The sequence below is a fragment of the Ischnura elegans genome, chromosome 1 (assembly GCF_921293095.1).
Source record: "Ischnura elegans chromosome 1, ioIscEleg1.1, whole genome shotgun sequence".
Lineage (NCBI taxonomy): Eukaryota > Metazoa > Arthropoda > Insecta > Odonata > Coenagrionidae > Ischnura > Ischnura elegans.
Window position 1 is genome coordinate 1,885,350 of NC_060246.1, and position 27,139 is coordinate 1,912,488.

General features: G+C 41.6%; 2 protein-coding genes across 2 annotated transcripts in view; one reads left to right on the forward strand and one right to left on the reverse strand.

Annotated features, from left to right (window-relative positions):
* LOC124154588 (A disintegrin and metalloproteinase with thrombospondin motifs 20-like) overlaps positions 1 to 27,139 on the forward strand; it is a 273,213-nt gene that overhangs the window by 85,319 nt on the left and 160,755 nt on the right. The window lies entirely within an intron of this gene.
* Positions 11,965 to 15,321, reverse strand: LOC124154581. The gene is made up of 3 exons (XM_046528406.1): positions 15,188 to 15,321; positions 12,980 to 13,175; positions 11,965 to 12,214 (listed from the first exon to the last, which is right to left on the reverse strand). Exons 1-3 carry the CDS (start codon positions 15,294 to 15,296, stop codon positions 11,986 to 11,988), a joined length of 534 nt encoding a protein of 177 aa, XP_046384362.1. The 5' UTR covers positions 15,297 to 15,321; the 3' UTR covers positions 11,965 to 11,985.

A 27,139-nucleotide genomic window follows, 5' to 3' on the forward strand; every position in this document is an offset into this window, starting at 1 on the left:
CCCAATTATTGTTTATTGAAATACCACCATGGCCTACCAAAAATGTTTCAACCAGATCTTTTGATTTTAAGTAGTTGCAAATACGTATATGAGATAATGGGGCTGCATGCGAGATGGATTTCCCACCTCCGACTTTTAGTACATAAATATGTATAGGCGTATCGGGCAACGCCGGTAGAATGATTACAAATTCTTTATTAGGGCCAGCAGTGAAAGGCGTGATATTTTTTGTTTTGAAAGCAAACACTGTCTTTCTCTCCTCTGAAGGATGTTCGTCAGATCTCGCACGCAGGAGCCTTGTCTCGCGTCGCACGAGCCTAAGTTCGCGGCCGCGTCGAAGGCACTGCAAGCGGCGGAAAGCTGGTCACGGTGAGAGGGAAAGAAGCGAAGAGGGGTTGGAGGATTGAAACCCCTCCCGCGGCTGTGGCGTGAGGGGAAGAAGTGGATGGGGGATGGAGGGGCGGTACCCCTCCCGCGGCAGCCGAGTAAGGGGAAGAAGTGGATGGGGGATGTGGGGGAGGGGGATGTACCCCTCCCGTCGCGGCGGCCAAGTCAGCGGAGGAGGTGGTGTGAGGTTGATTTCGTCCAATGCGCCTTGCGCGTGGAAAGCCGCGTTCCACCAGCGATCGCTCCGCTCAGGCGGAGGCAGGCAGGAAACTCCCCAGATCCACGCGCAACGCACCTGCTTATCGGTCTGCTCGCGTCGTCTACGGGACGGGGAGGTCGTCGGTGGGGAAAGAGGGGCGGAACATTCCTCGCATTCCGCCCGCCGCATCTTCCCGCCACATCTTCCCGCCACATCTTCCCTTCCCCCATAGCGGCGGAGACACACCCACTTTCGCCACACATGAACACGTATAGTAACGCAATTGTGACTGTTGAAATTAGAATGCTTTACCTACCTATTATTTAAATTAACTAATGGAAAAGTTTGCCGAATTCAAGCTTAACTACTTAGTGAGCGCTCAAATGGGATATGAACCCGCGATCGTTGTTTTATCGGGCGAGGACGTTAACCTACTGAAAATGAGGCCAGAAAAATGTAAATTCAAGCCGTGACCATTGCCATCAGCATCTGGTGTTCTGGCCGTCGGCAGATCCCTCACGGATTTAATCTCGTGTTAAGCCATCAAACCCTCCGATCAAAATAATTTTTTTATCGGTCGTTTTCTTCTGAACCCAACCCTCAAGTTCAACTCCACTCACTTCAAATCCAATTGACTACTTAGCGTCTCTCGCTAGGGAAGCAATGCTTTAGATTTAACCGCTACTTCAATCCCAGTACTGGTTCACTCCATTTCCTCAAATCGCGTGCCACTCCCATAATACTTGCTCAGAGCTCTCTTTACCCAAATCCTACTTATATTGCCGAATTTATTTTCTTATGGTAGTCCTCTACGCATAAAATCTTTCTGGCTTGATTTGGTGGAAGTCGATAAAAGAACACTAAAAGTATATTCCACACTCAACAATTTTATTTTCAATAGTCATGGTCATGCTTGAGCAGTCATGGTTGAGCTTCCACGCGAGACAGACGTGGGCTGGTGCTTCGCTCGAGACAGGCAGGTGCCTTAGTGATGTGTTCAGTTGCGTCCAGAGTATAAGTGCATTCAATTACGAGGATAACTTCCTACTCAATTTAGAAGCTCGAGTTACTAATATTAAGTGGAAACCGCAGTTTAAAATGGCTAATTGCAGTGTATGTAATGTGAATGTTCTTAAGCGCCAGCTAAGGATTACCTGCAGTGAATGTCAAACTCAGTGTCACGCTACTTGTGTTCACTTGTCCAAAGAGGATATCGAGTATATTGGCGCTGAAAAGCAAAGTTGGCGTTGTCCTACCTGTGCTGCGGAAAAACGTAAGAGCATGTCAGTAGTTCCACTGACGGATACGGACACTGCTAGTATCTCTCATATTATAAACCTTCTAGAAGAAGCTAAAGAGGACAGGAAACGCATGGAATTGGACTTGAACAAGGCTATTGAGTTTGTGCACAATAGATTAGATGAAAATACTAAAGTGCTTCAAGAAAACTCAACGCAGATTGCTGAATATTTAGCGACAATAGACTTACTTAGGCAAGAAAATGTTGGCTTAAAATCTCGAGTGAGTGAATTAGAAAAGAGGTTAGACGACCAAGAGCAATATTCTCGCGTTAATGACCTTGAAATACACGGCATTCCCCAGCAACCAAATGAAAATACCTTAGAAATCGTGAAAAGTGTGGGGGACGCCCTTGGTGTTAAAATAACCGACGATATGGTGAACACATGCCACCGATTGGGAAAGAAGGGACACGAAGGCGGAACGAGAGGTATCATAGTCAAATTCGTCCGTAGGTATACAAAAGAAGAAATTCTTCAAAAGAGGCGAGTGAAAAGGACCTTCTCCACACGGCACCTGGGCTTGGCGACCGATACTCCGGTGTACATAAACGAGAGCCTGAGTCCAGGTCGGAGGAGACTTCGCTGCTGCGCGTCTTGCGAAGAAAGAAAAGGGATACAAATATTTATGGCTAAGGCATGGGACAATACTCATGAGGAAGAAGGAGAATGATCAAGTAATCACTCTGAAATCCTCTGATGACCTGGAGAAACTGTAAGCATTCTGTGAGTGAGTTATGTATGTCTTCAACCTATCTTTACTAACAAAATGCAGAGTACTGTTAATGATAATGGATTTAATGGTGGCAGGTTCCTTGTCTTGCATCAAAATATAAGAAGTCTAAGAGCTAATTTTGATAAATTTGTATTTCAACTAATTAATCTCGATATAAAACCCGCTGTAATTGTTTTGACAGAAATTTGGGTCAATGACACTGAAGTATCTATGTATCAAATAACTGGCTATCGGAGTTTTGATGTGTGTAACAATAACTATAGGGCTGGAGGAGTTATTGCATATGTAGCAGATACTTATGAGTGTTCTTCTATTGATCTGGGTGAATTAAAAACTGCTGATATGGTTAAAATATCAGTAGGGATAAATGATTCTTCTTGGATAAGCATTATTGGTGTATATAGACTTAATTTTAATCCTGTTGAACATTTTTTGAGTGAATTGGAGAATGTATTAACCATCTCTAGTGAGAGGAATTTAATTGTAATTGGTGATATTAATTTATGTTTATTACAACCCAACGATATTTCCTTTGAATATCAAACCCTTATGGCTAGTCATGGACTGGACCAGCTTATTCGAGTACCAACTAGAATTAGCAAAACGGGTAGTACATGTATAGATCACATTTTTTGCAGAAGTAGAGATAAGTATGAGGGAAGAGCGGACGATTGGGGTTTAACAGACCATCATGCTGTATCATGTTCTTTAAATATTAATGTACCCATTAATATATACGAACGAGTTTATCGAAGCCATTGCCGGATAAACTTTAACCATCTAAATAATACTTTGCTAAGATGTGACTGGAATGATGTTTATTCACAACAAAATGTCAATGAAGCCTATGAAATATTTATAAATAAACTGAAATGCTGCATTGAAAAAGCTGAATACGTGTCAGACAGTAACAGATCGGGAGGAATGAAGAGGCCATGGATGACTTACGCTTTGTGCGGGAGAATTTCTAGGCGAAATTTTCTGTATAAAAAAATGAGGAAACACCCTGAAAATGAAAAGCTAAATAGGTACTACGTATCGTACACGCAAAGATTAGAATATGATATTAAAAAGCGCAAAGAAAAGTATTACAGGGACCTATTTGATAGTAATGTCAATAATACCGCTGCTCAATGGCGCATTTTAGATTCACTCACGGGAGGAAAGCAAGGAAATGAGAATTGTATAAAAATTAGAACTAGTAATGGTATCGTTGTCACTAAGTGCCAGGACATTGTAAACGAATTTAGTTCACATTATGGTAAAGTAATTCAAGAATTGACCCAGAACAATTATTTTGAAAGTAATACGAATAAATACAAAGAAATATTCCCAACCTCCAATTCAATTGACTCACTGTTTTTTGTTCCTACTGATGCGAAAGAAATTAGCAGCATTATTAAGGAATTAAAGTCTAAAAAATCTAAAGGTGTTGATAATATTTCCACACAAGTTATAAAAAAAGTAAATGCAAATATTTCGGAGGTCCTTGCCCATATTGCTAATCTAAGTATGTATACTGGAATATTTCCTAAACAATTAAAAACTGCAATAGTGATACCAATTTTTAAAAAAGGTGATAAAATGAACGTAAATAATTACAGACCAATATCCCTATTATCTGTATTTGCTAAAATAATAGAAAAAGTTGTTAAAGTCAGACTTCTTAAATTTCTAAATCAGCATAGTTTTTTCAATAAAAACCAATTTGGATTTATGAGTGGTAAGAGTACAGAGGATGCATTATTAAAATTCTGTTCAGAGCTGAACGACGGACTGAATAAGAACTGTAGAGTTGCTGGCTTATTTGTAGACATTACCAAAGCCTTTGACTCCATTAATCATAACATACTAATGAATCGATTATGGGAAGCGGGTATACGTGGAACCGCATATGATTGGTTTCAAAGTTATCTTTGTGATCGAGATCAATGTGTGCGTCTCAAAAATTGCTACAGTGAAAAGATTCGACTCACCTGTGGTGTCCCACAGGGTTCTGTGTTGGGACCCATACTGTTTTTAATTTATGTAAACAATTTATGTGCTGGCAGGTTTAAAGGTCAATTAACGTCATTCGCAGATGACACTGCACTAAGTTACTCTGTTAATAGTGTTGATGATCTATATGAACACATACAAAGTGATCTATTAACACTCAATATGTGGTTTTCGGCTAATTATATGTTGTTAAGTGAAAAAACGAAATATATTATGTTTAGCATGAGTAAATCTACCTCAAACAAAAGTAAACTATACTATCAATGTGCAAATTGTATAAAAGATAATGTTACTTCCTGTGATAAATGTATTTTGATCGAACAGGTTAGTCACATAAAATATTTAGGTATATATTTTGACCAAAATTGTAAATGGAAGTCTCACATAAATAAATTAAAATCAGAAATGATTACTATTGTAAGAAAATTCTACTTCCTCAGATACATATGCCCTGAATCAGTAATAAAAATGGTATATTATGCTCTCGTTAATTCAAGATTGCAATACGGAATAGCCTGCTGGGGTGGAGCATATTTTATCAACATTAAACCATTGATAGTGGCGCAAAAAAGGGTTATCAGGGTTATAACACGATCGTATAGGAAAAGCCACTCATTTCCTCTATTCAAAAAATTAGATGTCCTCCCACTAAGGCATTTATTCATTTATAAAGTCCTTAGAATATTCTATAACCGTAGTGGTGAAAAGGCCCGACCACAAAACTATGACATTAGAGCTTGGAGAAACTTCCATATACCTAGGCCGACGACCGAAATTTATCGACAGTCATACAATTACTTAGGGCCTAAATTGTTTAGCATGTTGCCGAGTAATGTAGCAAACTCGGAAAAAAGATGGGGATTTAAATCCGCCGTTAAAAAATGGCTTATGATGTGTGAGGAAGTAGAGTTTCTACTAAGAAAGGTGGGTTAAAAAAGTTTACAATAAAAGGTATATTGTATATTCTATGTATGTAATTATGCGTTTATATGAGAAAAATAAGAAAAATAGTTATCCTTGTCCAAATATTTGAAATACGTTTTTTAATAATGAATGCAATCGGCAATAGAACAAATAACTGAATACAAAGAAATTTTACTTCTCATGTGTGCTAGCACCAGACCTATGTAAAAAGTTTATGATGGTAGCCCCAAAACTACTAAAAGGGGTACCTATATATTCCAAAATATTTAAGTATGTTCTAAAATGTAATATTTGATTGTAAATGGAATAAATTATATATTATTATATTATATATTATTATATTCTATTTTATTTTATTTTAATTCAATATAATTTCAAAACTCAATAACCGACCGTGGTTTGAACACATTGTACATGTACTTGGAAATGACGGCGTGTTGAAACCATGGTCAGTTGTTGAGTTTTGGAATTATAAAGCGTGGAATAAACTGTTAGTGTTCTTTTATCGTGTATTCCCTTACGTACATTTCCTTCGATTACTACTTCATTATGGTTCAGAAACAGTTTCTCTACCAGTTATAAACATATTTCGCCAATATCGATATCATTGTTAAGATATAATGATACACTATTAAATTCAACTGCCTGGATGCAAGAATTTTAGCCTTCAAAGCCGGGAATAATCTGCGACATTACGTTTTATTACTGAGAACCAAGTTATGTTAAAGGAAGGTGGGATGGAATAGGTAAATAGAAAATTCCAGAAAAAAATGTGGAATAATTGCATACTTCAATTATTTTATTGATTCTCTTATTTTCACAGCCACGAAAAAGCGCACTTAAGGTCATTACAGCTACGATTGCAAGACGATTTCAAACTCCAATTCCCAGAATAGAGGTAAGGTGGGACTCGAGCCCGCGTCCTTCGAATTAGCAGGCGAGGACTTCACCCTGCCGCCGCCGAGGACGGAAAAGAAATATTTGGCTGACAATGAGAGTTGTAAGCCACGGATCAGAACGTGGATCTGCAGGATTTGCGGTGACATACCTTCCTTCCGCAGAAGACGAGATCTTGATGTTATTAATCTGTTCTACTGAACGGGGTAAGATTCACTGACATCTTTAAATATACGAAATGAATGGACTCGAACATACTCCTCCGAAAACTAGAAATGCTTGCGAAAGCAAATATATACTTTTATCCAAATTTTAATGTAATAAAAACAAAAGAAAAATTACTATTAGTTTGTCAACTGAATTCCCGCCTTTTTTATTGTAACATTCCACTTGTCATTAAATAATTGTAGCTCAATGTATTAAGAAATTTGGAAGGAAAAATTTTTCCCGGAATGTAGGCTAAGATCTTTGAAGATAAATTACCTTTACTTTTCAAATCGATAAAATGGATTATCAAGTTCAGAAAAATGAGCATTTTTGACACATTATTTTTTATTTTAATCCAAATTATAAGGGCACAAAAGCACTTTTCAAACTCTTTTCTATGTATGGAGTGGGTGCTGTAGCTGAAAGAAAGGCTAGAGATCTATGCGAATTACTGAAAGGATATTTTGACCTCTCTGGCCGCCCGGCTGAATTCGAAGGCAATGTAAAAATGGTAAAAACGTAGTCGCACACCAAACTCTTTGAGCGATGGTAATCTTCCATATTGCCTGAACGATAATTGCGTGAATTTAATTTTTTTAAAGCGCAGTTAACCGACTAAACTGAAAATGGCTTATGTTCATATCTTCCGAAAAAGGAAATCCTCTTCTTTCAGGACCTTGATGGGATTTTTCTTCTCTATTGTATTCCTCAATTTAAAATTTCATTCGGCGTTGTGTTATTAATTTAACTTCCAACGCACTCGAAGTGCTCTTGAAGTTCTTAAATGACTCGAACTACAAAATAACTGCAAAATATATAGAGCTTTGCCTGTGAGAAGATAATTCACAGTTTTGAAGGCAAAATCTGAAGAGAGGGATTCACGTTTCAACTTCTCCTTGACCTCCATGGATGCGTTCGCGTGCCGTGCTAGCCATGGGATCATAGGCACGCCGCTCGCAGATCCCTACTCTTTCTCTTCAATGACTTTTGAATGATCATCCGATGGCTCATGTTGCAGATTCCGGGAAAGGAAAATTTTTCGTGCCGTTAATTCCTGCCCGTTAATCGCTGCAAGAGATTACAAACGGCGAACGCAGAAGCATACGTCAGTCTGACTTTCCTGACATGGCGGCTGGTTCATTGCGTCCTTGTTCCAACTCTTGGAGAATGGAAGACTTGAAATTAAATTTAGCTCCACTCACCGTGTGCTGGTGAAACTTTTTCACTTTGACATTATGACTTCAATTTTAAAGCTTTACTATGCACTAACCTATCTCTAAAGGTTTAAGAGTTGTTTAAAGAGTACGAAAATAATTTCTTTTAATTTATTTTATACTGTTGGTCATACAGGAATATCATGTGGAATATTTGACGCAGAAGATTTGGTTGGCGTATTTACACTACGGGCAGATCGTTTTGTTGTCGGAAGAATGTCTGATAGTTTAAATCCCTGATATAATCTTTGGACAAACCAAACGAAAATCCTCTCGGTTAGAGGTGACTTAAGGAAGTACACTGCCTTCTCTGCATACCAAAGAATTGCACGCCTCTGGCTTACTCCAGGTTGAGCCCTACCCTCAACTATCAGAGTTCGCATTTGGAGTGAAACACTGACTGTGAGTGTAGGCTCATTAAGAAAAAGATGAAGTAAAGAAATAGACCAAAAGAAATTAATTTCTTTCAAAGGAATGTCGTAAAATAATAGAATAGGTAGTATTAGTGAGAAAAATGAGTCAGTAGCGTAGCCGGGGCGGGGGTGGGGGGTGGTTCGGACCCGCCCCTGAAATAAAGTTATTTTCTTTCTTAAAAGAAAACAAATTATTGAAAAATCATGAATTTACAAAATATTTCTTCAACAAATGAAGTTTATCGTTGATGAAAGGTGATAAAATTATTTTAAAACCCATTTCTTGGTACCCTGTTTTTCAACTAAGTTCCCACCTCGTTTTGGACCCTCTCCCACTACGAAATTCCTGTCTATGCCACTTGAGTGTGGTAGTCTAAAGGGTAGATGGCTTGGCTGCTGATCGAGGGGGTTCCAGCTAACTTTTCAAAATCCGGAGCCCTCCGACAACTACCTAATCAAACCTAAGGGAGTCATCGTCACTCCTCCATTGTGGACTCGTGAAGCCAGGAAGCCCACGGCTCCCGCTGGTTTTGTTTATGCTGCAGGTCGTTTGGGGGGGAGGGCCTTGGAGTTCAATGGGCCACGCGTTTCCCGGGAGTCGACTCCACCGACCGCCAGTGTTGGATTCGCTGTCACGGAGACAAGACTCTCGCACCGCGGTCGCCTCCGTAGCAATTTCAATCCGGTGCTTTGGTATCTCGTGCATAGCCGTGCTATTTTTGCCAAGTTTTGCACGGTTCACAATAAGCGATACTTGTTCTTTGCGGTCCAACAACGGGAGAATAGTGGAACGGACAGCGTTTACTTTTAAAGCCGTTAATAAAATAGTATTCACTTAGATACACGGTAAAAAGCTTTCCCGACGATCTCGCCCCATGAATTCTCTTCTGGTTCTCCTCCGGGTCAGGTTTTTCTTACCTCTAGTTTTCGGTGCTCGTCTCGTGTATCAAAACGTGGGTCACGGATATCCAGACGCGATGGAGAACCTGAGAAGAATACCTGTTGCTTACCGGGACATTTTTTTTGTGGATATTTATTTTTTGCGTGGAGCAAAATGCTTTCCATGTGTCGCTATGCAGATATGCTCGCTTAAGATCTTGTATCAGTGCATCTGTTCGCGTGCAGTGATGGGCTACTTTTCAAGTTCAACATTTTGTATTTTCGTTGCCGGCAATTAATTTGGTTGGAGTATGAGACTATTTTGGTGGTAGTGTTGCTTATAATTTAAATAAAACGTGAAATTACCAGGCCAGTGAATGTTTCCGGATGGTGTTACTCGGTTTAGCGAGGTTACCCTTCAACCAGCATCGCAATTCGGATTTACTTATATCTTTTGATGGTGATTCCACTGTGAACCATATTGCGGCTGTCTACGTGCTTAACTTATCCACGTGAGAGTTTATGCATTGTGCTTCTTGTCGGAAGTCTGCATACCGCTGGAGTGCATGGACGATGCTGTGGTTGTTGGCCAGCCATTAGATACTTGGAAAACTTCAGCCAGGAAACCGGTGAGAGCATAATTTATTATTATGGTCATCTTCAGTTCCCTAGCAATATCACATGCCTCATTGCTGTATTATTATTTCGTCAAGTCTTGTTTGATGGTAACTAAATTAAAGATTTTTCATGTATTCCACATTCTAAACAATAAATTTTCCTCTATTTCACCTGCAACTGTTGCATAGGTAAAAGAAGCAGATGCTTCAGAGACGAAGTGAAAGGCCATAAAATGTATTTTGTAAATTCACCAACCTTTGTGCCGCTTCTATCATTTTTGCAATGTCGACGTTGCTGCTTTTATCCATTTTGGCCATGGAGCCGAGTTGAATTTCTTAAAGCAATGTGAAATTGCGTACTGTCTGTCTTTAGTCATTTGGCGATAGCTTTTAATAGATCTCACCGCTTCATGACCTTTCGCACCCTCCTGTGTGTTAACCTCTTGGTCGTTGGCCCTTGGCTTGATATTCAACACTAAAGGCTTTCGTTTTCCTTGTGTCCACCCAATTCTTCTTCAGTTTCTGTTTTTTTTTTCCACGTTTTGATTAGGTCAGTCTCTTGCATGCTTGTTTCTTCTTGTCTTTTTTATCTTTAAGCTTAAATTAAACCACTTCCCGGTGTACTATAGATCAAAGCCAGAAGATAAGGACATTTTTATGCTATTTCTGAGGCATGGTGAGCCGACATTTTTTACATTTGCAGTTATCGATCAACTGTAGCATAAATTTTAACGATACCTCAAAACTGTTTCCAGCTATTCGGCGCTGAGCGAATGTAAACAATCGAGACTGATATTAATTTTAAAATGTATCAAAAATAATGTAATCAACCTTGATTTGTCTTAAAATAAAAAAGAATATGTCTTTTCCGACTTTCAAAACGCATCGCATACACCAGATGCAGGAAATAAAAGTGACTATACTAATGTTTCTTTTTTAGGCTAAACTTTCAAATGCGGCAATGAAATAATTAGTGAGCTTCCCTGTTGATAGAGTTTATTAACATTCACTCATATCGTTACTTTTATATGCTCATTATGGCTCATTGAAAAATTGCAAATAAATAAAAAAATGTCTCTCTCAGTTTTCTTTTTAATTCGGGGTAACTGTAGGACTAGATAACGTTTAAACGTTTTCTTAAAGTGACAACAAAACATACGCTATAAAAATAAAATAAAATAATTTCTGCCTCTTATTGTGCAGGATGAATGCTGTAGACGTATTAGTATTCCCTAGGTTGAGTTGCAAACTTCATGAAGTTGACAAAGCGACTAAGTTTACGGTGCGTGGAGTCATTTATTTCACTGGCGTGTCCACATTTTTGAAATTTTCATAAAAAGTGATGAAAAAAAAATTATTTTTAGAATGAGGCATAAATAATTTTTGCGTACAAGCCCATTTATAAATATGCAAAGTAAAACGGCACATCTATCTGGCGCCGTCAGTAGAGAACTTTTGAAGAACTTTTCTTAAATTGAAGTTTCCCTTTCACCAGCGTAAAGCTAAGAGAATTGCTATTGTGATGGTCTTTGGTATGGTTTCCGCCGAGTTTGTAGACCCCTTCATTTGTGTCTGTTTCAACTCAATCCTGATTGGCAATGTTCTATAATCAGTTTTTCGATTGCCAGCAGTCATGACGCTCATATTTGTAAGCTTTCCATAGTTTATAGGATAAGAAATGGCTTCTTCATTGCAATCAGTTGGGATTGAGGAAAATTAATTATTAATCCCTCATTTTACTTTCGCCGTAATCATCGCCTATGAATGGATGAATAGTTCTCGGGCTTTCCACCGGGTAATAAAATCCTTCTCCGAGAACTTTTCATCCAACACCTACGCCGGGAAAACACCCGATTATATTTTATCGTCTATGAATATTGGAGAGAGATTTATGGGAACGAACCCGGTTTAATGCGGTGCCCTTTCTAATGCGAAGTATTGGAGACAGAAGTCAAGCGCTAAGAAATTGACTATTCTTTTCGAGCATGTTCCGTAGGCGTTTAAATCAGAATAGGCTTCGTTTTCGCCTTCCATCATCTTTCTACCTCTCGTAAGTCAAAAGTTTCAATTTCAATTTCAAAAAGCGTTTATTTCCAATGCTGCCAGTGTACATGAATATTTATATAGTATTGGTAATATATATATAGACATATTTACAGCATGAACCCCGTTATAGGACATTTTTCCTCTTCAGGGCTTGTCATTGGTATTTTAGTTTACATATGTTTGTGAGCTTGTAGCAGCATTGTCATACAGATTTTGCTGGAACTCTTTTCCTCCGGGATGGCTTTTGGTCTGACATTCGTCCGAGACGTGAGGGAAACCGGCAAAACCCCACGTAGACCGCCGTGTACATGGTGCTGATGAGTGTTGATGTTGCAGCAGAAGTCAAGTGGTGTCTGGAAGGCGTTATCCTGGTGTCCTTTGCTTAGCCGGTGTGGAGTGCTGTAATTTTACAGATCGGAATTAATATACAATATGATACAATAGAGCAAGCACTAGGTTGTTATTGGGCACTTTGATATATATACAAGTTTATATACAAGTGGATAAATATATTATTTATTTACATGATGAGCAAATCGTTTATGGTCATTGTCATTTTCATTTGTATATTTATTTACATGCCATTCGTCAGAGTTAAGATAATTATCAGGCTTTATTTTGCTTTACATATTTACATTTAATTTTAATAGATGAATGAGCTTTATTCCAGGATATTTAACTTTAAATTACTTAGGACAAGATAGGAAAGGAAGTTAGTTAAGTCCTGGGCCAAATTGGCGTTAAATTTATGCAATTTAGGTTCATATTAAGTAAAGTATTCAAATTGATATTATTGACTAGGTGAAACTAAATTTGTTTAACAGATATTTCTTGGTATCCGTAATGCAGATAAAGTCAAAGGTCATGCATATGAATTGAAAGCAGGATTTGTAAGATGAAATTTGTGCATAGAAATTTAACTTTAAGTATTGATGTATTTGATTGAAGTTATTGGTTCCTGGATTAAAGATTAAATTTGAGATAGTTCACCACAATTGAGGACCTTAGATGTTCATATTACTGAGTTTACTTTAATTTAAATTGAATTTAATAGCACATAAAATTGATATTCAAATAGAGAGCAAGTTTACTGATTTGCCGTAAGGGCCAGCAGTGCGATAGGATTTAAAATTAATTTATGTAAGAAAATGGAATTTTGCTCATCCGTCTATCTTCTGCACCGCCGCCAGCTGCTGATTCCATGAGTAGACCGTCTTCACGGAGTACCCAAGGACATCACGCGCCGCGTTGTCTAGGATGTTGGCCACTTCTGCTCTCTCCTGCGGGTGCAGGTTGGCCACGAGGAGGCTCAGGAGCCGCAGGAGGTCGTCCTTGGTGACGAGGGACTCGGATGCCGGACCTGGGGGGTGTTTCAGAGTCTCCCTTTCCGAGCGGATCGGGAGACTTGACGCGGATTCTGCGTCACTTACTATCGGCCAGGCAATCCGTGCGTTTCAGACTGGCTTCCTATCGACTCAAGGCCGGCTTTCCTATCGGATAGAAGTCGAGTGGGCTAGAGGTGCCGGAAACTCATTCCCGTGGCGAGTGGAGATATGTTATATTGCTGTTTTTTATTAAGTATTTGGCTATAATAAAATCATACCACTTTATTTCATGAGTGCTGATATATGCGGATATTCTGATAGAGTAATATAAGTGCAAGTGACTTTAATTCTCGTGCAAATTAGGCGATAAATAGGCAGACTGTATCATTGACGGTACAAGTTCGTTTGCGTTGTTATTTGGACGAGTAATTTGGCAAAAAGAACGTGAAACAAGTTGGAATGCATGGCGTAACGACTTACAAATATGCAGGTAGCATAATGCATTGAATACGTGTCCGTGGGTTAGGAAGTATAACAATTTGTATAGTTTGAAATGATTGTGTGTGTGACTTGACATCGTAGTCACATCGAAATTAGACGTGGTTATGTACCTAATTCAGCTGATTACGTGGTACATGGTTTCAGTACATTCCATGTACATTCTAAATATTCATTTTAATATGAAATACTAGTTCAAGCATAACGGGAATAGCCACGATAACAACTATACCGAAGCTCCCTCATACCATCCTTCTATTTATAGCTTACAAATTTCGGCCTTTTTGTAACAATTGACGGTGGCGCAGCGGGTTAAGGCAGTATGCAGCGAGGTAAAGGTTATAGGTTCGATTCCCTTTTGCAGCGAATATTTTTTTCTTTGTGGAATTATCGCTCACTGATATATAATTTAGAAGATGTATTTCAAGTTGCATCAGTAGCAACAATTTGTCATTTTCGTACCAAATAAAATGGTGTTATAGAAATAACCGAGAACGTGCAAAACAGATAACAAACTAACAAAATTATTTTGCGTTATTTTAACGTACATAACTCGAGCCATTACTATTAATGTACACTATTCAACCTAATGTAATCGCTATATTTTCTTCCAGCGTACCTCCACTTTCACGGAAAAGTTTTAAGACGTTTACGGCATATCATGAAGGCCATAACATTATTTATGATGGTCAATATTCATATTTAATTGAGATACTGAATGAAAATATGACAATTTGGTTAAACAATTGAGTAAATAAACCATATGTTGTTGGAAAAAATTATGGATTTCGTGACTGCCTGTAATTTAGTTCTCAAGAACAATCAACTATGCTCTCACGAGAATGACAGAACAAACTCGTTCAAAATTTTCCTTCATTCCCGCAATTTGCTCAAAACGACAGGGTATTACGTTAAAAAAAACTACATACGAACAATTCTAAAATAATTTTACCCGGCAACAACGTCAATTATGTGACAATGTATCAATTAGCACTTATTTATGCCCGTACATACCTTTCGCCTCCCTTGTCAAGTATCAAATCTTGCGGGAGGTTATTTTTGCTGCTCACTTGTCACTTGAAAATTGTGACGTTTTCTCGTTTCCCGGAGGAGGATGACTGTTGACGTCATACCAAAAGCGGAACGCTTTCCGATAGTATGTGTGAAACGCACGGAAGACGAGCGTAGGATAGGTTCCCGATCGACTCGGAATGAATCCGTTTCCGACGCCGCCAATCCTACGAGACTCTGAAACACCCCCCTGGAGAGGGGAGAGAAGCGCAAGACGTTAGTGGGACAGTTTGCGCCAACCCTTCCGGCTTAGCCGGTCGCACGGGGCATTTTCAGTCCCCGGCGTGATGCCTTCCTGCGCAGTTGGCACATTTCAGACACTCCGCCTCGCAAGTTGCGGAGCGATGGCTCGCTCCACACCTTGCACAACGAAGGTCCTTCGTGCACCTGTGTGTCGGGTGGTCGAAACCCTGACACCTGCGGCATTGGGCGGGTTGGCAGCGTGGCGGATGGGAGGGCTCTACTCGGAACCGCTTGCCAAAGGCAATCAGTCCGTCGTGCAGGAGCCGCTGCGCCGTGTCTGCGTCTCTCGTGATGACCCTCATCAAGGTGGTTGGTTGGCCGGTCCTTCGGGCGGTGATCCTCATCACCCGGATGCAGCGAAGACCGGCGAAGCCCTGTGCCTCCTTGATGTCTGCCTCCGTAGTCGTCCTGTCCACGCCGCGCACCACAACTGAAAAGGAGGAAAGAGAGGGGCGGTTAGTTGTTGCCGGCCGAGCGGTCGAGCGCCGCACGAGTGCAGCGCACGGCTCGCCCAGCCGGTGGCTCAGCTTCTTAATCTCCTCCGCACTCTCGAAGAGGCTGCCATACGCCGCTGGGATGCGGAGCATGGCGCGTCTCTCTTGCGAGAATACGGAGACCTCTGCCGTGCGGAGAGAAGGGAAGGTAGAGGTCAAGGCGGAGAAGAAGGATTTCTGGGTAATGGAAGCGGGAAGATTGCTAACGAACACCGAAGTGTCATTAGCAGGTGGTTTGGAGGCGGCAGAGGTTGAAGGAGTCGGATGTCGTTGGGTTGGGGTTTGGGAGGGGGAGGGAAAGGGTGAGAGTTCGGTGTCGGACGCCGTGTCCGATTGGTACGAGACGTCCGATGGCGTGTCCGGGGGTGGGCTTGGCTGCGGCGGCGGAGCAGGAACGGGGTTGGCGGGCTTGACGGGCGGCTTATTCACCACTCCGGTGACGACGGCCTTCTTCTTCCTGCCCCGATTTTTCATCCACGACACGCCATCGTAAGGGTCCTTAGACGCCTCACTCCGGCTATGCCCTGGATTACTCATCGGTCTTGTCCTTGTCGAGGTCGTCCTTCCTGCCTTCCTTCCTTCCTTCCTTCCTAGGCTGGTAGGCTGCTTGGCTGCTTCCTTCGTCCGTCCGTCAAAAGTTGAAAAAAGGATGAATATATATGATTTCTGGACTCTGAAACCGTAAGCTGGGCATCGTTTTTATCTCTACCTCCATTGCTTGAAGTGATAGAGAGAGTAACGCTGTGATTGACATTTCCGCCTGTATCCATAATTAGTAATGTCTGGTATTAATAACCAATACATCATGTTCTTTATTTATAATTTGTTCGAAAGGACGAATTGCAGTGGAGACTAACGTTAACGCTGTCTGCTGCATGATTTATCTTTCTCAAAAGCTATCGCTAGAGACCTTATCGTGTAAATTTCAGCTTTTTTTAGTCTGATCGTCAAGTTTAAAAAGCTTAGTGCAAAGTAACTTATACGAGAGCATTCTTGGAAGATTTTTTGAGGTGTTTAAGTTGTTTGAATTGTTGAATGAGTTGTTAACTTTGAATTAAGTTTGCTTCGCCGGAAATTACATTGATTTTTCGATCACGCGGCCGGGTTCGTCTCCGCGCGTCTGGAGTTGGAATAGCCGCGACGCGGTAAGATTTTTAAAAGTGTACTTATGGGTTTTAACGCTCAGTATTCACCGTTTTTAAGCTTTGCTTCAAGACATCGATTCTCAATTAGTCTATGGTGAAGAGTGTGGAGAATTTTCAGCCAACGTAAGCGCACGTTTCATTGAAGTTCATTTAGTTTTCTTTCGATAAGATCGAAGACCATGCTTCTATTAAAAGCATTCAAACCTCGAAAAAGTGAGTTGTTTCCCTGGGACTCATACAAAAAGACCTCCCATAAAGACACCAGCTGAGACCCTTATACCTTCTTCACTCTCCGTTCTCTGACCCCATGAATCCTACTGCGAAAACGGTCGTTTTATGACACCGCGGAGCGGAGGCTTTGACGGTCTTAGCGGGGTATGTTTTGTCCACCAAAATGCCCTGCCGTACACTTGCTTACATTTCGACTGGGGGAGTAGAAGCAAGAAATTCATGCTAAATTCAAGTAATATTCTGAAAAATAAACAAGGAAGTAAGGCCTATGAGTGAAACAAAGCAAAGGCTTTAGGATTATTAAATTATATAGCGGATTATTAAACTATATTGTCCATAAAAATAACACACTTCATCGCAGAATAGAATAACAAAATAGAATGTATTATCAAAGGTACAATTATAAAATATACAAAAAGAGATCTCTAGTGATGTTATTACAATGTAAACCTGTAAGCATTTGAAAATCTTAGTGCAAAACGAAGGAGGAATTAGTAATCCACGTGTATTGTACGAGTACGTGTTCAGTAATTGAACCTTTTGTCCGTATTATTTTGACATACCAAGTGCCTATGCAATTCTGTTTTTAAGGATGAAATTCTCATCTGAAAGTATTATTTTAGACTTTTTATTCGAGGAATAGCACCATCATCTACTTGTTAGTTATCGAGCAGTGCTATAAATAAAGCCTTGCTGCCGTATATTTTTTTTAAATTGGGCCTAATATTCGTAAAGGCTAATTTCATTGCCTCTAAATGCCTTATTATGCGTTTCGGTTTTGCCGGCCAATCTTCGGCGCAGTTAACATAAAAATTGGCCGTTACGGTTGAATGGGCGAATAACATGGCAAGGCGATTTGTTGTTGATGACATTAACGTCCAAGTTAAAGGTACAATTAGCATTAGCATGGCGAGGAGCCAGGTGCAGCGCCGGCCCTGGGGGTTGGTTGATCTCCTCTCCCCCGCCTCTCCGCCCCCACAGCCACTGCCTCGTATGTTGCCCCCGCCCGCCCCTCGACTTCACGGGAAGTTGGGAACCTCCGTCCCCAGTTGCCTTGGCATTTCAATTCTCTTCCTCTCTCTCTCCCCCACCCTCCTCCGCGGCTCTCCTGGACCCTTTTTAGTATCCTATTAACCCCCAAGGGGAACGAACGGAGAAGGTGAGATGAAGGAGGACGAATGAGAAAGTTCTCGGCGTGGTGGGCGGAGATGGTGAGGAAGAGAGTGTCATTGTGAGGGGACAGCGAAATGCTAGACGGATATGTTTGTCAAGTAGGCAAGGAAAAGAATCTGATTTGAACGAAATCATTGATGTTTTAATCAAAATGTAAATATTAATGTATTTCTCTTGGTTTTGCAATCGGGTAACAAGCACCCAGAGGACGAGGAACGGTTCGGACCTTAAGACTTCGGAAATTATAGAAGAATCCCCCGGTAAAAACCTGAGAGAATTAATCATAGTTATTACGCCGGTGAAGCACTAAATCTTTCAGCTTCAACCTGGTTGCCGTATTTCCAGATATTTTCATTTCCATTTTATCCTTATCTCCCTTTTGAAAATAATATACGATGTTTTTCATTTTAGGAACCTGCGAAACTTAATTCACTTCAATATCCTTCATGACCAAATCATGGTATTGTATGTAATGCAATTCTCTTTGTTCAATCTGCCATCTTGCAGTTGCATTCGTAATTATGAATTATAAGGTCATTTTTAAAAGACCTTTTTTGGCATTGAATTATTATTTCAACGCACGTATTGTCAATTTAAATTATTAGGTTGATATGTTAACATCGTTAATAATTCGAATTTGGTATGAAATTCTGTGTTTTGAACATCTTTAACCTTGGACCTAATGTTTTGTTTTCTTTTCAGGTGAGTAATGATGGGAAATTATGCACACAGCCTAGGTTGAATATCACAAGGGTTTGCTGGTGATCGTAAGTTTTTCACAACAATTGAAGATTATTTGTGATCTCACGATCTTCGATTTGTCTATATTCATAGCGCTTCCGTCACTGGTCTACCGTTTATTTCGAGCCGGCTGGAAATTAGCATTAGATTGTGATCGGCATTCTAGCCTGTCCATCATATTAAAAACTCCCTCTGCGTTCCATTAGGTTCGATGTCGTAATCGCGGGAACAAGAGATACCATGCACGTCGTAATGGCCACGTCCGTAATTATTGTCAGCGCGAGTCATTTGTCAAGTGCATACGCCAAGGGTCGCCTCGGTTTGTGTCCGTTACGGGAGCGAGGGGTTGAATTGAAGTCCGAACTGGTTTCTGCAGGTCATTGGGGGTGGGGGAAGGGGGAGAAGTCCCCGGAATCGTGAAAGCCAGGCCGCGCCGAACAAATTGGGCTCCAGCGGCTTTATGGAACAAAACGCGTTAAAATAAATCCTCGTGTTTCATTTAATCGTGGTGGCCTCCACCGGCTTTTTTTTACCGCTTCTTTGCATTTAATCAGTGTGTTTTGAATGAGAGAATCGTGTAGTTTAGAGTTCCCAATCTTAAAAACAAGGAAGTATGGCAATGGGTTTTGATTTTTTTCTGAGTGCCGTTCTTCTGATTAAGGTGATCAACGTGAATTCACGTGCGCATTATTACATCTTACTTTTAAAGAATTTCCTCTTGCACCATTATTTGTCGATACAAAGTACTACAGGTGCGTTTGATGTGTACTGGAACCCCAAATTAATACATGTCTAACAAATGGGAACCGCATACGTACTTTTACCATTGTGAGACGCTATAATCAAGTTGATGACATCATCATAGTTTATTTCAATCATGTCATGAAAGTATTATTATTATTTGAGTGTTCTACCGATTAAGATAGGTTTTCATGGAGTATCTAAGAAGCACAATGGCAGTCCCACCTTCAATCAGGAACTTCCCACATCAATTCATAGTAAGACCTAACCCCTTCTATTCTCAAAGCACTGCAGGAAAAAGTGACTTTGTACGCAGTCACGCGAAGATAACCCCGAGAAAATGGCTTGATGGGGTAACTGGCTGGCAATACGGGAGTTCCGGGTTCGTATCCCGGCTAAGTCAAATTTTTTCATGGCGAACTTCATCATATCGTGTATTTCCCTTTTATTTTTTATTAAAAATTCTATTATCTTTCGTCTTCTCCCTCGTTTACCCATCTTTACCCGCTAACCTTGTTTTAATCATGTTACCCGATTTAAGATAACTATTCTTTTTCGGGTCTTAGGCTTAGCTCTCTTTGATTTTTTATTCGGGGAATTTCATGCCACGATAGTGATTTCTCCTATCGCTCACTGCTCTTCAGTCAGTCCCGTAGAGCAAGGGAGATCTTCAACGTCCTCAAAACTGCCTCGGCAGGGTAAGTTAGGGAGATGGGTCTCAAGATAAGTGCAATATTTGTTGAAGTGCTTGAGGTAGTTGGCTAATTGGTGGATAAAGTTTGCTGAATCCTTTTGAGGGTAACTTTCGGAATCCATAGAGACACTCATTCCTAGTGTTCTGTCCTGCGTGTTTGTTTGTGATTCCGCCGCGACGGAAGAGGGATTGTCTCGAGGGGACGCGTGGAGGAAACGCTGCCACCCAGCCATGTTTAGAGGGAAAGCTTTGGAAGGTTTGCCTGGAATGAGGAAGAAAAAGCTTAGCAAATAAATGTACTGGCGAAAGTAAGATGACAGGGGGGGTAAAAGTTTGGTAAAAGTTCGGTCACAGTACTTCGGAATTGCTCTACTTCACTTCTGAAGGATTATTTGGTCTATATCTCCAGATTTAATTTGTCATTCGTGGTGTGGATTGATGTTAAGTGTGTGGGACCTAAATGGATTTGGCTACGCAAGTTAAGTTTTTACCATTTTGCAGGTGTTAACAGTACAATAGTACAAAAATATGAAATTGATTTCCAGCCATTCCGCCCATTTCTGTCATTGAAATTTTCAAGAAACTCTCCTCGATATAAAAATTATATTGCTCTCAGGTGTCTCCTACTTTTAAATAAAGTTATGTCTGAATATAGTGGAAGATTTGTCCGTCATTAAATTACATGCACCCACGCGCCGTTGTATTGTCACTGTCATGATTGGTTCGTGTTAATAAAGAGCTCTGATCTTCCAAATCGATGGTAACAAAAGTCATTAGTTAAATTAGTACGGCAACATCTAATTTTCCACCTAATTCAGATGAACTGAAATGAAATTGAAACCTTGGAGGCATTTGGCGAAATTAAACCCACGTAGCCTTACAGAATGAATTATCGTTTTCTCGTGCTCGGGGCTAGGACAGAATAAGAGGGGCATTTGGTTGGAAGACTTAGTGGGACTTACGGTGGAGGTCGACGCGACGCGCTTGGGTGGAAGGAGAGAAGGGAAAGATTTTATATCGAGGGAGAGGAAAGGAGGCAGTTATCTTCAATGAAAATTTCCCATTGCATATCCCCCGGAGCGAGGCGAATGTATCAGGCGAAGTGAAAATGTATCCGCACTATTTTCTAGGAGATAAAAAACTGCCACCGCCGCGAGTGGATGAGATGGCCTTAAAAGGCCGTTTTACACGGTACACGGAAGTGCGCAATCTGACGTACGTGTGAGGGCGCAATCAAAATTGCGTCGTGTAAAGCGGTGAATTGCTAGAACACATGCGAGAATGCGTGGATGCGAGACGGCAAAATAGCCCCTGTTCTAATTTCGTTCATGCATTCGCGCAATTCCACGCCATTTTATAAATTAATGCAGCTCTAACCTGCGCAATTCCGTGGACCGTGTGAAACGGCCTTAAAAGTTATGCCCCGAAATTAGAACAGGGGCTATTATGCCATCTCACATCCACGAATTATCGCATGTGTTCTAGCAATTCACCGCTTTACACGACGCAATTTCGACTGCGCCTCCGTACGCATGTCAGATTGTGCAAGTACGTGTCCCGTGTAAAACGGCTTTTAGAGAATTGATGAAATATATTTAGATCTGCGAACGCAGGAAAGAAGCCTACGGTCAATGAAGACGCCTCTCGAGCGGCTATGAAGGTGTGGGAACTTAGGATATGCACTTCTATTCCGGTATTGTCCAACAGCTTTGACGAAATGGATTTTGGGTGAAGGCCGCCGGCGTCCGCTGCCCCCTCCCCTCTCAAATTCCCCAGGAGCGCCAAAATGCACACCAATTGCGTCTTTCTTCGTTAGTCTTACTACTATTTGATGTTTTAGCATCGTCCGGTGAGAAACAATCACGAAAGAATTACTCAATTATCTGCTTTCCAGTCTGTATTTCTTATATCAGTGTCATTCCTCGTCTTTCGCTGCTGTCAACAAAGTTTTGGTAAATTCTTTCGCAAATCTCTTGTCCGCATGTATAATAAAAGGAATATTTAAATTCAAATTTGAGCGTTCATCAATAGATTTCTAATTTACACGGCACTAAGCTCAGATATAGCCGAAGGAACCGGAGTGTCTCCCTAATATATCATCAGCGGGTAGTCCTTTACGTCGATATTAAAATACAGCCATTAAAAAAATCTCGGATTGGTCGCCGAGCGCATCCTTGCAGCAACGCAAATTGGGTCCCTAGATTACCCTCCCAATGTTTATGTCGCAAATCTAATCCAACGTAGTGCAATTAGCAAATAGACCACTGTAAGGGATGAAATGCGATTTGATGCTTTCCTAGCGAAAGATGTGGGTAAACTCTTCTCGGGATTCAACATAATTTATCCCTGAGGATGAGTCCCGAGTCGGAGCTTGAAACGTTGGCCATTATGGAAAAGTTAACCCGGTGGGAATCCCGAGAAGAGTTTACTCACACAGCAAGGGATGTTGGAATTACGCTTATATCAAAGGGATGATGCCTCCTTTTTGGGCGGTATTCGCTTCGTTCCATCATAATCAAATCTTTTTTAATTTTGTGTGTATACTTTTCACTCGGAAAGGAATCGTTAATCGCAAATTTCATAACTTAATCTGATCCTCCGACTCCGGGAGGAATGTGTTTTTTTGGGCTCGTTGAAGGGAGCTGGGTTCGTGGATGGTGCTGCCTCTAGTGCTGAGTGGTGGTCGGAGGGGGATACGGCTGGCAGGCGAGGAGCGAAGGGGGGACGCTGGGTAAAGGGCTCAAGATGACGGCAAGAATGATTCTTTTGCTTTTATTCGGAGGATGGGGCCACTCTTTCCCTTTCCCTGCAGGCGGGTGCGCGAGCCGTTAGCGCGAAAACAGAGTTTGGGAGGGGGGTGAGGGAGACGAAGGACGACGGGGTGCTGAGAAATGTTCGCTCTTCGAGGATGAATGCGCGGGAGGCCATCTTGTCGGGAGTTTGAGTGGGTAGCGGAGGGGAGGGGGGGGGGTGCGCTCGGTGAATGGACGACGAGGAGGACACTTGAGCGTCAAGAATCTGCCGTGTCATTCGTTGACGGATTTCCCGGAATCCAGTGGTCGATCGAGCCACACTAGAGATCAAAACAGAGAGGCAGCTGAGTGAAACGGAGAAGGGTGAACCTCTTCTCGGGCTCCATGAGTGAAACCTTACACGCCCTTCACGCTCATGGAGATATCAGGGAAATGAGGTGGGTGTTGGAAGTGTGGTGCGACTTAATGAAAGCATATTGGCCTCAAGTTGAGGATCGTTAGACTTTAATGGTGTCTCTGGTGAGTGCAGCCGTCAAGGGATTTAGGTAATCCGATTGTGGCCGGAAAAGTCGATAGTAGATGTGAAAGTGGAATTTCCTCTTTCTTTTATTACTTTTTTACTAATGAAATTGTTGAGATTTTGGTCATAAGGGTAATGCGGTGGTAGGAGAAAAAAGTGACGTTGGAATAGAAGTTTATGAAACAGAGTAGCTGCAGCGAAGATCGTTTTAGAGTAAGATGATTTTTGGTGAAAACCAGCCTGATGAGGAGCGCAGTTAAAGGCTCTAAGTATCACAAATCTCTATGAGTGTGGGCATTTAAATGAAGGATATTCATTGCTATTGTCATCTGCGCAGTGGTTTTCAAAGCATGGTGAATTTCATGAGAGAATAATTTATCGTCTTTGCAAATACATTTGAAATAATAGAAGGACTTTCCAAGTTTTTAATGTGTTCTTTAGCGTTTTATTCATCTACATCTACATAATGCCCCGCAAGCCGCCTAAAAGGCGTGTGGCAGGGGGTGTTAGGACACCAGCCGTTTACAGCTATTAAAAAAAAGAAGTGCTCTAACGAGGTTGGGACAAGCGTTTATTAAAGTCCTTTATTGTTCGGGGGAAAAACGAATTCCCATATCTATCCGTTCGGCAAAAAATCTCTCTTAATTTATCGCTTCTGTCGGACCTGGAAATATAGTGTGGCTCTAAGATTATGTTCTCTGTGTCGCTCTTAAAGATATCCTTTCTCAATTGTTCAAGCAATCTAAGCCTAGCGCGCAGCCTCCGAGTCTCCAACGGCTCCCAGCCTAATTCGCTTAACATCTGGGTAACACTGTCTGTACGCCCGTAGCGGTTTTTGACGAAACGCGCAGCCTTCCTTTGTATCTTATTCAGTTCGCGGATTAAGTCTTTCTGCACTGAATCCCATACACTCGCTGCATATTCAAGGTGCGGTCGGACGAGAGCGAAATAGCACCTTTCTTTTACTTTCTCATCAGAAAATCTTCCCACAATACGCTTGACGAATCCTAATTTCTTCAGGGCTATGCCGCAAATATTCTTTATATGTGTTCCCCACGTGAGGTTCGAGGTTATCGTTATCGTGCGAAAATCGTGACTTCGCGACGAATAGTGATAGCAAGCTCCAGAATATATGAAATTTTGACCCGGAGGAGCATGTAGAACCACACATGGGTGGGAATCAGAATGAGTAATGAAGTACATGTTTTGAAGGATTAAGGAATGACTCGATATGCATAGAAGTGCTATTCCTCGTATCTGGTTGACCTTTTATCTCCAGTTGTGGGTTAATGATCTTTTTGAATTTGCCGCTGTAGACTTTGATTAAAGTCTGCTGGGTGTTGTTTTGTGTTGCCTTGGGTCGTCTCCTTAATCATTTCGAGCCCCTCCTCTCGCATTCAAAAATCCTGTTCGTGACTTGGGAAGAGGGAAAGAACAAGGTACCTTTAACACCCCTCCATCGTTTTCCTCTGAGGAAAGGAGAAAATTTGGCGTTTAAAACACTTTTATACCCCCATGTGTTTTACGGCCGGACATTATTTTCAATTGTGTACCTCTCGTGCGATTTTATCTAGTCTCCTCACCCAATTTTTCTTGATTACTGTTCATCTTGCGAAAATCTTCTATTTTCGACTCTTGGCTGGTTCTATGTTCTATATTTCCTGAATTTTGGTGCACGACAGTCCAGCAAAGATGAGCATTCAAAGCAAATTAAAAACTTATTTATTTGCTACAGTAGCATTTGTGTATATCTCTAGAGAGAGTGCGGTTTGGGGAATGTATGTTTGGAGGAGCCCGTGCGACGTCATCACCTATCACATGATGTGAGGGAAGGCGGAAACTACGCCTTGCTGACCTCCTGACTTGACTTGGCTGTTTCACCATCTATGATACTAGATGACCTTGCTCCACCAATTAGTTAGCAGCCTGAAATTTAAATAAACGATTGAACTCTGGATAAGCCCTGGCCCGGGGGAGGAGTGGACCGATTTGTGGTCTAATCCGGTCCCAGATAAAATAAAAACCTAATTCAAGTCTCCATAAGGGTGTGGGCTAAGAGTCCTCGCTTTAACTTGCTCATCTGATCGGTCGCGCGAGTGGGGACTCTTATTAAGCGTTCACCTCGTAGCAAGTAGGGGATCGACTTCCGTCAGAAACATTTCGGCTCACGCCGGATTCAGAATGTGGGGCCGCAGGAATGGGAGCGGGCGCTCTCTAACTACCCTCAGCAGCCCCTCCTCTCATCTTTGCAGTCTCTCTCCGCACAGCATTGAAGTTAATGACGGTCGTAGCTTTGAGCGCCGCTAGCGATGGAGCGTTGTGGCCCATGGAGTGAGGTGGCAGTCGATTCACTGATATGCGCTTTCGGCCCTTTTCACTGCATCATCCTTCCGTGCCCTTCGCAGGGGGCAACGCCGCCCCTGATTGCCCACCATTCTTCCACCTCCCCCTACCATAATTTTTATCGTCGCTCCAATCATTTCCATACACACTCTCCCCCCTCTCGGCCTCCACTCCATATTTTTCCCTCCCTCCTTTATATGCCTCCTCCTCCCCCTTGCATCATTTCGCGCCGCTCGGCCACTTTTACCCCTTTTTCCTCCCGCGGACTAATGAAATAAAAAAGAATCCTCCTCCACCCCCCTCATTCCTCATACATATCCTCCTTCCTTTGCCTTTCGATCTGCTCCGTCTCCATTTTTTTTCCTTCCCTTCACCCAGCGACGACCATATTCTCCAAAATTATGCCATCCCGTCCCTCGTACTCGTTCCGAATGAAGGCCATCTCCCCGTCCCGTTCGATCGCATCCCCCACCCCCTGCTTCTTCATTCTTCTTCTTCACCCGCGCTTATGTGCTCCACCGTCTTCATCTGTCTGTTCTAACCTCTCCCTTCGCCATTCCTTGACTTTTGTGCATTTATCTCACTTCGGAGACATGACCGTCAAGTCTTCGTTGTGAAATCACGACGGTACCCTTTCAGATAAAGTTCTCCAAATGCTTTTTCCGGTGGGAGTGAACCTTAGCACAGTGATTGGCAAAGGGTCGCCCGTAATATTCGTGCCTTCAGTATGTAGTTTCAACCAATAAATAATTTATTCAAAAGACTGCTGGATAAGGTTACTTTTCATGAAAAAAATGCGATATTCCTATTCTTCCCTGAGTGCGAACTTACGATTTTGCAGTCCTTTAGTACTTCATACCTTATTCTTTCTTAACTTATCTCGTCCCAGTGGCATATTCCATTCCTACCTCATCACTTCTCACCTATCCCCATGCTAGTATTAAAGTTGATAGTGAGATGAGCTTGAAATAAATGCTTAATTAATACCCTCATACACTATTGACACCCTTGTGATAGAGCGGGCTGCGCTTATGTTGCAATTTCAATGGGATATTATCGCTTTTGTCATTAAATTTCACTCTTTTCTGTTTATCCATGGCTGATCTGAGTATGAGTGTAGTTGGGAAAATGTTATTTTTATAGCGTTTAGACCTCGGAGAGCCGAATTCGTTTCTCGTCCTCCGGCCCGGTTCCCTCCTCCGACTTACAAGTCTAAGTACCCTTCTCCTTCGCCTCCATCCGCCGTATTTTCTCATCCGTCGAAAACCTTCCATTGGCGCCCCCCTTCACAATCCTCCCCTCTTTCCTCCCTCCATCTTCCTCCTATTTCCTTCCCATTTTCCCTTATCGAG